Raw genomic sequence first — 13,270 nt, 5'->3', positions numbered from 1 at the left:
CTGTACATCAAGCAAGAATGGGAAAGAATTCCACTTCGAAAATTGGTCTCCTCAGTTCCCAGAGCGTTGTTAAAAGGAAAGGCCATGTAACACAGTGGTAAAAATGCCCATGTGCTAACTTTTTTGCAATGTGTTGCTGCCATTAAATTCTAAGTTAAGGATTATTTGCAAAAAAAAAAATAAAGTTTCTCAGTTCGAACATTAAATTAAGGCTGAAACGACGCATACTGTATTTCCTTAAATAGCCGCCAGGGCGCTAATTAATTAATTTAAAACCTCTTCTCACTCCTGCGCTTACCAAAAGGCGTGGGGTAAATTTAGGCCTGCGCTTATAAATTTGAGTGATGTAAGGATACCATCATGAAAAGCACATTTAATTAAAAAAAAAACGTTATTATGGTCTTACCTTTACTTATGAGTCCATGCGCAGCTGCTTCTGATCAAAAGCATCGATAACTTGTTTGTAGAAGTCTTCCTTATCTTTCTTCAGTTTTAAAAGTCTCTCTGTCTCGATGGAGATATTCCTTTAAGTATTACCTCCTGCTTCCATTGAAAGTCCAGTTTAGAAAAGTGTTTTATTTTAGATATGTAATCCTCCATGTTAAAAGTGCTCACTCTTGTTGCTTGCTGTCTTCTTCTGCAGCACCGGTCTTCTGCAGTACCGGTAGTCGCAAGACGGATCACTAGCGCCCTCTACCACCAGGAGGCGGGAGTCATTTAATGACTCATATTTGACACACGCAGCTACGGTATATTAATAAAAAATAGCTGCTTACTGTTCTTTTTAGCATATTCAATAGCTTGGACCTTAAATCCTACTGAATAGCTCTTAATCTTCTTCCCTTTATGCGATTTCAAATTATTGAAATCAGCCTCCTCCATTTTGAAAATGATGACAGGTGAAGTGTCACTCGTGACGTGACGAGTTTGACCCGGCGAAAATTCCAGACATGCGCTAATAAAATTAATATTTTGCGAAACGAGTTTGATCCGGCGTTAATCCTGAGCTGGCGGTAAAGCCAAGCATGCGCTAATTATTTTGCGAAACGAGTTTGACCCGGCAGTTATTCGAGGCATGCGAATACTACCGTATTTTCCGCACTATTAGCCGCACCTAAAAACCACAAATTTACTCAAAAGCTGACAGTGCGGCTTTTAACCCGGTGCGCTTTATATATGGATAAATATTAAGATTCATTTTCATAAAGTTTCGGTCTCGCAACTTCGGTAAACAGCCGCCATCTTTTTTCCCGGTAGAACAGGAAGCGCTTCTTCTTCTACGCAAGCAACCGCCAAGGTAAGCACCCGCCCCCATAGAACAGGAAGCGCTTCTTCTTCTACTGTAAGCAACCACCCGCCCGCGTAGAAGAAGAAAAAGCGCGCGGATATTATCATTTCCTTTGTGTGTTTACATCTGTAAAGACCACAAAATGGCTCCTACTAAACGACAGGGATCCGGTTCATGAAAAGACGCAATCTCTCCATCCGCACACGGATTACTATTTCACAGCAACTGATATTCCTGTGAACCGCACTGTGGATACAACAGGAGCACGTACGGTGAATATTCGCACCACAGGGAATGAGAAGTCATCCTTCACTGTGGTTCTAGCTTGCCAAGCTAATGGCCAGAAACTTCCACCCATGGTGATATTCAAAAGGAAGACCTTGCCAAAAGAGACCTTTCCAGCCGGCGTCATCATAAAAGCTAACTCGAAGGGATGGATGAAGAAAAGATGAGCGAGTGGTTAAGGTAAGTTTAAGTTTACGCGAAGAGGCCGGGTGGCTTTTTTCACGCAGCTCTGTCCATGTTGATATACGTATGTTTGTGATTGCACATTTGCGTACATTTTGGGAGTGAACAGAGTTGTTAGAACGCTGGTTTTTAATATATTATTAAAGTTTGACTGACCTATCTGACTGTTTTTTTGACATTCCTTTAGCGCAGTTAGATGCGGCTTATAACACGGGGCGGCTTATAGGTGGACAAAGTTTTGAAATATGCCGTTCATTGAAGGCGCGGCTTTTAACCCAGGGCGCCTTATGGTGCGGAAAATACGGTATATACCCGGCGCCAATTCAAGGAAATACGCACTTTTTTTTTATTGGATGCTTATCTTTATTTTTGCACATTTTAAAGCAAAATAAGCAATACTTTTACTTTTGAAATGCTTATACTATTGCAGAATATTAACATTTGCACCGTATGTTTATTTTATAATTTGCACATTAAAAAGCAAATCAGCTACTTTTAATTTTGTTAAATGTTAAAAGGTTTAAATGTTTACATTGTTACAGAATATTTTGTCATGTTGTTGTCAATGTTGACTGAGTGGCCATACTTTTTTTTTTTGTAAATAAAAGCCATGCCTTTTGATAAAACTGGCCTACATTTATTAGTTCATCTTCATTTTAAATAAAAAAAATAATCGGTAAAAGGAAAAATAATCTGTAGATTAATCGAAAAAATAATCTATAGATTAACCGATTAATCGAAAAAAGAAAAAGAAAAAAAAATCTATAGATTAATCGATAGAAAAATAATCGTTAGCTGCAGCCTTACATTAAATATCTTGTCTTTGCAGTCTATTCAACTGAATGTAAATTGAAAAGGATTTGTTTTTATTTACAAATTACACAATGTGCCAACTTTACTGGTTTTGGGTTTTGTATAACAAAGAGCTTAAAGACAGCTAGCAACTTATAATGCTCGCAAGTTGGGGCACTCGTAAATTGCAGTAAAACTTTATTTAAACTTCTTGAGTGTTTACCTCCTTCCTCCTTTACTCTACCGGTGCTCTTGGAAGCCATGGCTTTAGACTTGGAGGCCGCAGGTGGGGCCGGCGCCTCCACTTTGACCTCCGCTCCCCATGGCGAGATGACGTGCAAAGAGACCAGCTCCTGCACAGCCTTGCCCGACGACTTGATGTCCGTGAGGAATTCTTCAGACACAACGCGCACCCCGGCGTCCTTCACTTCCTCCATTTTTTTGCCCATCTTCTCTACTTCCTCTGTGGACGGGAACAAAATGTAATTTCAAAAGATGGACAATTTGCTGAAAGTCCGTTTGTTGGAAGGTTACTGACTCTTAGTGCTGATGCAGAGTGTGGCCTTTGAGACTGAAGCGCTAATTTTGCCGCCCATTTCTTCCACGGCGGTTTTTATGTCGTCCTTGTTCTTGGTCAGTTTGCCCACAGTCAACAGTTTCATACCAGTGAGAGGTTTTTCTACAGTAAACATGTACACATTTTACTTTGACGGCTTCTTCATAATTGCACAAGAGGCGCACTTGCCACTCACCTGAGGATCCACCCTCTGGGAGTGGCTTAGAGGGGGCGCTGGAGACACTCGCCAGAGGTTCGGCTTTGACTGCAGGCACCGTTTGAGAGGGGGTTTCTTTTGGGTAAAGCCTGTTCTGTCGCTTAAACTTGAACTTTTTTAGGAAGGGGACTTCATGAAATTCCTGAAAACAAATACAAAAAAACGCAGATAAGTATTTTTTTAAGCTGCCCTCCAATGGTTGGTAGCGGAAGAAAAATGAAAAAAACAACTGATAGATTAACATTGTAATTTGATCAAAGATTTAGGGAAATATATGCCAGTAAAATCATATACAGGGCTGCCGCTATCCATTCATTTTAGTAATCCAAGGATTAGTTTGTTTTAGTCACGGGTTAAAACAGACTTCATAGCCTCAATGTATATTTTAGGGGAAATAGTTTAAATCAGGGGTGCTCACACTTTTTCTGCAGGCGAGCTACTTTTCAATTGATCAAGTCGTGGGGATCTACCTCATTCATATATATCATTTATATTTACTTATTTATGAAATATATGTTTTTGTTAACAAGTTAAAGGTGTTTAATGATAATACAAGCATGTTTAACACATAGTTAATATTGTTAAAAAAATAAAGGTGTTTAATGATAATACAAGAATGTTTAATACATATAGTTAATATTGTTAACAAGTTAAAGGTGTTTAATGATAATGCAAGCATGTTTAACACATATAGTTAATATTGTTAAAAAATTAAAGGTGTTTAATGATAATACAAGTATGTTTAATACATATAGTTAATATTGTTAATAAATTAAAGGTGTTTAATGATAATACAAGTATGTTTAATACATATAGTTAATATTGTTAACAAGTAAAATGTGTTTAAAGATAATGCAAGCATGTTTAACACATATAGTTAATATTGTTAATAAATTAAAGGTGTTTAATGATAATCCAAGCATGTTTAATACATATAGTTAATATTGTTAACAAGTTAAAGGTGTTTAATGATAATACAAGCATGTTTAACACATATAGTTAATATTGTTAAAAAATTAAAGGTGTTTAATGATAATACAAGTATGTTTAACACATATAGTTAATATTGTTAAAAAATTAAAGGTGTTTAATGATAATACAAGTATGTTTAATACATATAGTTAATATTGTTAACAAGTAAAATGTGTTTAAAGATAATGCAAGCATGTTTAACACATATAGTTAATATTGTTAAAAAATTAAAGGTGTTTAATGATAATACAAGCATGTTTAATACATATAGTTAATATTGTTAACAAGTTAAAGGTGTTTAATGATAATACAAGCATGTTTAACACATAGTTAATATTGTTAAAAAATTAAAGGTGTTTAATGATAATACAAGAATGTTTAATACATATTGTTAATATTGTTAACAACTTAAAAGGTGTTTAAAGATATTGCAAGCAGGTTTAACACATATAGTTAATAAGTTAAAGGTGTTTAAAGATAATACAAGCATGTTTAACACATATAGATTCCTTTCTTTCATGAAGACAAGAATATAAGTTGGTGTATTACCTGATTCTGATGACTTGCATTGATAGGAATCAGACAGTGGTGATGATAATGTCCGCATTTTCGAATGGAGGAGAAAAAAAGTCCTCCTTTCTGTCCAATACCACATGAAAGTGGTTGCTTTTTGGCATCTTATTTGTCCAGCTTCCGTACTCCTTTGTATGCACTTTACAAGAAATACATTGTCGGCAAACTCCGTAGCTTGCTAGCTTGTGTGTGCTAGCTTTCTGAGACTCTTATTTTGGTAGCGCAACTGTGCAACTGTGCAGTCGGTCTTTGGAGTTTTGACGACAGGTACGGCGCCAGAGTCTGTTGAAATAAAGTGTTTCTCGCCTTCCGGTCGGTAATTTTAATGAGCTGGCAGCAGCCAGCGTCATCTCAGAAGACCCTCGGGTGCCGTGAATGTCAATCAAGTGACGAAAGTGACGTCATAGTGAAGATTTATGATCGCTCATTTTTAGGACTATTTTTTTAATGCCTGGCTGGTGATCGACTGACACACCCTCCGAGATCGACCGGTAGCTCGCGATCGACGTAATGAGCACCCCTGGTTTAAATAAACAGATATTTTTCTGCTTGCCATACCCTTAATTGTTTTCTTAATGAATGAAAATCCTCAACCACAGGTCTTTTCACACCAGTGAAGTTGGCACGTTGTGTAAATGGTAAATAAAAACGGAATACAATGATTTGCAAATCCTTTTCAACCTATATTCAATTGAATAGACTGCAAAGACAAGATAGTTAATGTTCAAACTGGTAAACTGCCTGCAACATGTTTCAAAAAAGCTGGCACAAGTAGCAAATAAGACTGAGAAAGTTATATTTGAAAGACTTATTTGGAACATCCCACAGGTGAGCAGGCTAATTGGGAACAGGTGGGTGCCATGATTGGGTATAAGAGCAGCTTCCTTGAAACACTCAGTCATTCACAAACAAAACTGGAGTTTATTTATCTGCAATTTATATTTGTTCTTAAAAGAACAACTTTATGAAAATGTTGCTAAGAGTAAGATACAGTGTATGCAATGTCATGTATCCATGTAAATTGTGGCATTGTTTGTCTCCTTTCAAACTACTAGTTTTGATCAAATAAAATAAAAATCCTGTTTTGAATTATCTGTCACTTGTATATATTCTTAAAGAAGTAGGGAGGAACAAAAATTGGAAAAAAACGTAAATCAAAGATTAGATTTTTATGCCATATAGCCCAGGTCTGTCAGAAAGGTTAGTTTAGGTGTGCGCTATTTAAATGTTCAATAACTATAGACATTATAAGCCTTAGAACAGTGTTTTTCAACCTTTTTTGAGCCACGGCACATTTTTTTCATTGAAAAAATGCGGAGGCACACCACCAGCAGAAATCATTAAAAAACGAAACTCAGTTGACAGTAAAAGGTCGTTGTCGCAATTGTTGGATATGACTTTAAAGCATAACCAAGCATGCGTCACTATAGCTCTTGTCTCAAAGTAGGTGTACTGTCACCACCTGTCACATCACGACCTGACTTATTTTGAGTTTTTTGCTGTTTTCCTGTGTGTAGTGTTTTAGTTCTTGTCTTGCGCTCCTACTTTGGTGGCTTTTTCTCTTTTTTTGGTATTTTCCTGTAGCAGTTTCATGTCTTCCTTTGAGCGATATTTCCCGCATCTACTTTGTTTTAGCAATCAAGAATATGTCAGTTGTTTTTATCCTTCTTTGTGGGGACATTGTTGATTGTCATGTCACGTTCGGATGTACATTGTGGACGCTGTCTTTGCTCCACAGTAAGTGTTTGCTGTAGTCCAGCATTCTGTTTTTGTTTACTTTGTAGCCAGTTCAGTTTTAGTCTCGTTCTGCATAGCCTTCCCTAAGCTTCAATGCCTTTTCTTAGGGGCACTCACCTTTTGTTTATTTTTGGTTTAAGCATTAGACACCATTTTACCTGCACCCTGCCTCCCGCTGTTTTCGACATCTACAAAGCAATTACCGTAGCTACCGGCTGCCACCTACTGATATGGAAGAGTATTACACGGTTACTCTGCCGAGCTCTAGACAGCATTGACACTCAACAACAACAACACATAATTTGCAGACTATAATTACTGGTTTGCAAAAAATATTTTAACCCCAATACCGTATTTTCCGCACTATAAGGCGCACCTAAAAACCACAAATTTTCTCAAAAGCTGACAGTGCGCCTTATAACCCGGTGCGCTTTATATATGGATTAATATTAAGATTCATTTTCATAAAGTTTTGGTCTCGCAACTACGGTAAACAGCCGCCATCTTTTTTCCCCGTAGAAGAGGAAGTGCTTCTTCTTCTACGCAAGCAACCGCCAAGGTAAGCACCCGCCCCCATAGAACAGGAAGCGCTTCTTCTTCTACTGTAAGCAACCACCCGCCCGCGTAGAAGAAGAAGGAGCGCGCGGATATTACGTTTCATTTCCTTTGTGTGTTTACATCTGTAAAGACCACAAAATGGCTCCTACTAAGCGACAGGGATCCGGTTCATGAAAAGACGCAATCTCTCCATCCGCACACGGACTACTATTTCACAGCAACTGCCTAAAGACTTTCAAGAAAAGCTGGCTACTTTCCGTGCATATTGTAAAAACAAGATAGCTGAAAAAAAGATCCGGCCAGAGAACATTATCAACATGGACGAGGTTCCACTGACTTTTGATATTCCTGTGAACCGCACTGTGGATACAACGGGAGCACGTACGGTGAATATTCGCACCACAGGGAATGAGAAGTCATCCTTCACTGTGGTTCTAGCTTGCCATGCTAATGGCCAGAAACTTCCACCCATGGTGATATTCAAAAAGAAGACCTTGCCAAAAGAGACCTTTCCAGCCGGCGTCATCATAAAAGCTAACTCGAAGGGATGGATGAAGAAAAGATGAGCGAGTGGTTAAGGTAAGTTTACGCGAAGAGGCCGGGTGGCTTTTTTCACGCAGCTCCGTCCATGTTGATATACGACTCCGTGCGCGCCCACATCACGCTGGTTTTTAATATATTATTAAAGTTTGACTGACCTATCTGACTGTTTTTTTGACATTCCTTTAGCGCAGTTAGATGCGGCTTATAACACGGGGCGTCTTATAGGTGGACAAAGTTTTGAAATATGCCGTTCATTGAAGGCGCGGCTTATAACCCAGGGCGCCTTATGGTGCGGAAAATACGGTAGGTGAAATTAGATAATCTTCCACGGCACACCAGACTCTATCTCACGGCACACTAGTGTGCCACGGCACAGTGGTTGAAAAACACTGCCTTAGAGGGTTACCAATTTATAAAATCAAACCCTGATAATATTAAAAACCAAAATGGGACCACGAACAAAATCTTGTTAGGGCAACAAAATGCCAGCGATCTACTGAAAAAGAGCCTGCGCCCCACCAGTTGAGAATAACCTCTATAAAAGGACCTACCTTGGGCATGACCCAGTCACTGCGCGCGGGCTTTGTTGTTTTGTATACGCATTTGGTCCAAGCCGAGATGTCCCCCTTGCAGTAATAAGCATCCCCCTTAAACACCAGCTGGCCGAAGCACTGCTTGCAGGCCTCCAGAGCACCAAAAGCCATGCCGTCGGCCAACATGTCCACCACCTGTCAATCATAAATGTTTAACAAAAGATTGACTTAAAATGGTACGATTACGTTAAGGTCCACTTACGTTGGCTTCTCCTGAGGGAGGCTCTTGCGTATTGGCAATTAGAAGCTCCTCCATGTCATTGGTTGAACAAAACTTCCTTAGCTTGTCTTTAATTCCCCATATCAGCTTGCTTTGGTTCTGTAGATAGAGAAAAAGTACAATCAGAAGGAGAAAACCACAAAGGTGTGTTGGACACATACGGCACTGTCTCCAATTGAAACCCAAGTAACCTTCAATTGCTCTTCCAACTTTTTTTCCTCCTCCTCATCTGCCTTCTTCTGTTTCTTTGAGACTCCATCCACTTCTTCGCATGTGCGCTTTCTGAAAGGGAAGAGAGTGAAAACGTTTAGCCAAAATCCACAAAGGCTAAAGGAGATAAGGTTTCGTCCAGATCTGGACCATTTAGTCATTTTCAAAATAAGGAGATAGAAGAGAAGACTCTCCCCAAATTTAAAGGCAACCGGTACAGTAATCCCCCGCCTCTTTATCGCTGTTAATTGCTTGTGGAAATGATTGCGATGAATTAATTTCCACAAAGTAGGAATAATTCAATATAAATGGAATATTTCAATAGCTACAGCAGTGGTTCTCAAACTTTTTTCCACCAAGAACTTAATATTCAAGTTGGCAACTGTATGGCGTCACATTAGTGCCAAAAATCAGAGCGCATAAAAACTGTTATCGCGCGCTGATTCTCCACTTCGTGCGCGCGCGCGACACCATTTTGCGCGCGCGACGCCTTTCTGCGCGCTCTCTGTGTACTCCTGGCATCTCTCCTCGCGCTGTCATGTTTCTTTTTGGCACTTTGGGGGCGGGTATGCTTAGACGGCCCCTCCTTTCTGATTGGCTGTGAGCATTTTTCATATGACCAATGATTCTCCAGCATAGCAACGTTGTAGCCATCTTACCTCGGACATCTAGCCTCAATCATTACATTGATGTCAATGGTACATGTACTACTTAAATTACCATAACTTGCTCGATTTTCGACCAATTTACAAACGGTTTGCCTTGTTACAAATCGTATTACATGTAGATATGACATAGGATGCTGTACCTGTTGAAATGACCTCTTTCGCTTTAAAAAAAAAAGAGACTTAATTGTGCAACATAGTTGTGTAGGGTCAGTGTTAGTCAGTTCTCTGATTATTTTAAACTGTTTCAGAATACATTATTAAAATCTATTTTTAACATTTTAAAAACAAAATTCAAAGATTATTTCATTAATTTTATGGCTGAATCAAAAGAAATTCCATAAATTAGAAAACAAATGTTCAAGAAGAAGTGAAAATGTAAAATAATGTTATGGTTGGATGTTATTGCTGGTGGACCAGTTCTGGCTGAAAGATGTGATTATGGTGTTTGTTGTCTTATTATTTATCTGGGTCACATTTTGTATTACCGTATTTTCCACACTATTAGCCGCACCTAAAAACCACAAATTTACTCAAAAGCTGGCAGTGCGGCTTTTAACCCGGTGCGCTTTATATATGGATTAATATTACGATTCATTTTCATAAAGTTTCGATCTCGCAACTTCGGTAAACAGCCGCCATCTTTTTTCCCGGTAGAACAGGAAGCGCTTCTTCTTCTACGCAAGCAACCGCCAAGGTAAGCAACCGCCCCCATAGAACAGGAAGCGCTTCTTCTTCTACTGTAAGCAACCACCCGCCCGCGTAGAAGAAGAAAAAGCGCGCGGATATACCGTACGTTTCATTTCCTTTGTGTGTTTACATCTGTAAAGACCACAAAATGGCTCCTACTAAGCGTCAGGGATCCGGTTCATGAAAAGACGCAATCTCTCCATCCGCACACGGATTACTTTTTCACAGCAACTGATATTCCTGTGAAACGCACTGTGGATACAACGGGAGCACGTACGGTGAATATTCGCACCACAGGGAATGAGAAGTCATCCTTCACTGTGGTTCTAGCTTGCCATGCTAATGGCCAGAAACTTCCACCCATGGTGATATTCAAAAGGAAGACCTTGCCAAAAGAGACCTTTCCAGCCGGCGTCATCATAAAAGCTAACTCGAAGGGATGGATGAAGAAAAGATGAGCGAGTGGTTAAGGTAAGTTTACGCGAAGAGGCCGGGTGGCTTTTTTCACGCAGCTCTGTCCATGTTGATATACGTATGTTTGTGATTGCACATTTGCGTACATTTTGGGAGTGAACAGAGTTGTTAGAACGCTGGTTTTTAATATATTATTAAAGTTTGACTGACCTATCTGACTGTTTTTTTGACATTCCTTTAGCGCAGTTAGATGCGGCTTACAACATGGGGCGGCTTATAGGTGGACAAAGTTTTGAAATATGCCGTTCATTGAAGGCGCGGCTTTTAACCCAGGGCGCCTTATGGTGCGGAAAATACGGTACCCTGTATTGTGTTTATGTGGTATGAAATAACCTTCATCAGCGCGCGACATTTTTTTATCCACTTCTTCCTCCGTAAATCTTGATACATATTGACGATGACCCGCCCTGCTATACTTCTGATTGGCTCTGAGCATTTTTCAGCGTTTTTCGCCTGACCAATCAGACAGGAGGGGCCGTATAAGCATACCCGCCCCCAAAGTGCCAAAAAGAAACATGACAGCGCGAGGAGAGATGCCAGGAGTACACAGAGAGCGCGCAGAAAGGCACCACGCGCGCGCAAAATGGTGTCGCGCGCGCGCGCACGAAGTGGAGAATCAGCGCGCGATAACAGTTTTTATGCGCTCGGATTTTTGGCACTAATGTGACGCCATACAACTGGTGCCTCGTGCTTGGCAGCGGTGCTATAAATAGCCTCGCGCATGGCATTCGGAATGGCTCGACAGGAAGTTACGGGAAGCAGTGTCGATTGTCATTGTTGTTACGCGATTTCGTGAATAAAACTTAAAAAAAAAAAAAATTTTTAATTAATGAAAAACCGTATTTTTTATCACTGCAACCGTAACCCGGAATAGGTTGATGAAAACCGTACTAATTACGGGAAAACCGGAGTAGTTGGCAGGTATGATACTGGCACCATACTTATTTTGATTATTGTTTCTCAGCTGTTTGTACATGTTGCAGTTTATAAATAAAGGTTTATAAAAAAAAATATATATATATATATAATATATATATATATATATATATATATATATATATATATATATATATATATATTTTTTTTTTATTTTTTTTATTGCCTCTGCGCATAGCATAGATCCAACGAATCGATGACTAAATTAATCGGCAACTATTTCTATAATAGATTTTAATCGATTAGTTGTTGCAGCCCTACTCCGGAGTATAAGTCGCACCGGCCGAAAATGCATAATAAAGAAGGAAAAAAACATATATAAGTCGCACTGGACAATAAGTCGCATTTTTGGGGGAAATGTATTTGATAAAAGCCAACAGCAAGAATAGACATTTGAAAGGCAATTTAAAATAAATAAAGAATAGTGAACAACAGGCTGAATAAGTGTACGTTATATGAGGCATAAATAACCAACTGGTATGTTAACGTAACATATTATGGTAAGAGTCATTCAAATAACTATAACATATAGAACATGATATATGTTTACCAAACAATCTGTCACTCCTAATCGCTAAATCCCATGAAATCTTATACGTCTAGTCTCTTACGTGAATGAGATCAATAATATTATTTGATATTTTACGCTAATGTGTTAATAATTTCACACATAAGTCGCTCCTGAGTATAAGTCGCACCCCCGGCCAAACTATGAAAAAAACTGCGACTTATAGTCCGAAAAATACGGTAATGCTAACTACGGTAGTTGTTTGTCCAAAAATCTAACACCACCCCTACAGTTAATACCTTTTCAAATATGTACATGTTAATTTGGCTCAGTTTTATTTTGTTGACTTCGTTTTTAAACTTTTCAACAAGACCTGGTTTTAGGCTTAACAGGTTTGTATTTTTTTTACTTTTTAATTAAACTTATATGTTTTGAAATATAACCCCATGGTTCTCGCCCGGAAAAGGGTGGAGTGCCATCTCCGGGTTGGGGAGGAGATCTTGCCCCAAGTGGAGGAGTTCAAGTACCTCGGAGTCTTGTTCACGAGTGAGGGAAGAGTGGATCGTGAGGTCGACAGGCGGATCGGTGCGGCGTCTTCAGTAATGCGGACGCTGTATCGATCCGTTGTGGTGAAGAAGGAGCTGAGCCGGAAGGCAAAACTCTCAATTTACCGGTCGATCTACGTTCCCATCCTCACCTATGGTCATGAGCTTTGGGTTATGACCGAAAGGACAAGATCACGGGTACAAGCGGCCGAAATGAGTTTCCTCCGCCGGGTGGAGGGGCTCTCCCTTAGAGATAGGGTGAGAAGCTCTGCCATCCGGGGGGAGCTCAAAGTAAAGCCGCTGCTCCTCCACATCGAGAGGAGCCAGATGAGGTGGTTCGGGCATCTGGTCAGGATGCCACCCGAACGCCTCCCTAGGGAGGTGTTTAGGGCACGTCCGACCGGTAGGAGGCCGCGGGGAAGACCCAGGACACGTTGGAAAGACTATGTCTCCCGGCTGGCCTGGGAACGCCTCGGGGTCCCACAGGAAGAGCTGGACGAAGTGGCTGGGGAGAGGGAAGTCTGGGCTTCCCTGCTTAGGCTGCTGCCCCCGCGACCCGACCTCGGATAAGCGGAAGAAGATGAATGGATGGATGGATGAAATATAAGTAATACATAGTGGTTATCTTAATTGTCCTCAATGTTATGTGCACTTATAAAAATAAAGAATGAGGTCATTAGAAAAATCATTGCTTATTTGAACAATTTTCTCTAAAAAAGTCATTG

General features: G+C 39.8%; 1 protein-coding gene across 1 annotated transcript in view; it reads right to left on the bottom strand.

The window, feature by feature from the left end:
* The window catches only part of parp1 (poly (ADP-ribose) polymerase 1), a 40,672-nt gene that overhangs the window by 18,096 nt on the left and 9,306 nt on the right, over window positions 1-13,270 (bottom strand). The window contains exons 5-10 of the mRNA XM_061986940.2: window positions 8,709-8,799; window positions 8,500-8,616; window positions 8,256-8,432; window positions 3,301-3,463; window positions 3,087-3,227; window positions 2,772-3,011 (exon numbers count right to left, since the gene is read on the bottom strand). Coding sequence (XP_061842924.1) covers window positions 2,772-3,011; window positions 3,087-3,227; window positions 3,301-3,463; window positions 8,256-8,432; window positions 8,500-8,616; window positions 8,709-8,799 — 929 coding nt within the window. The remainder of the gene's footprint in view (window positions 1-2,771; window positions 3,012-3,086; window positions 3,228-3,300; window positions 3,464-8,255; window positions 8,433-8,499; window positions 8,617-8,708; window positions 8,800-13,270) is intronic.

This window comes from Nerophis lumbriciformis, linkage group LG26 (assembly GCF_033978685.3).
Source record: "Nerophis lumbriciformis linkage group LG26, RoL_Nlum_v2.1, whole genome shotgun sequence".
NCBI classification, from domain to species: Eukaryota; Metazoa; Chordata; class Actinopteri; order Syngnathiformes; family Syngnathidae; genus Nerophis; species Nerophis lumbriciformis.
The sequence above is the reverse complement of the archived record's forward strand: the minus strand, read 5'-3'. Positions and strand labels throughout refer to the sequence as shown.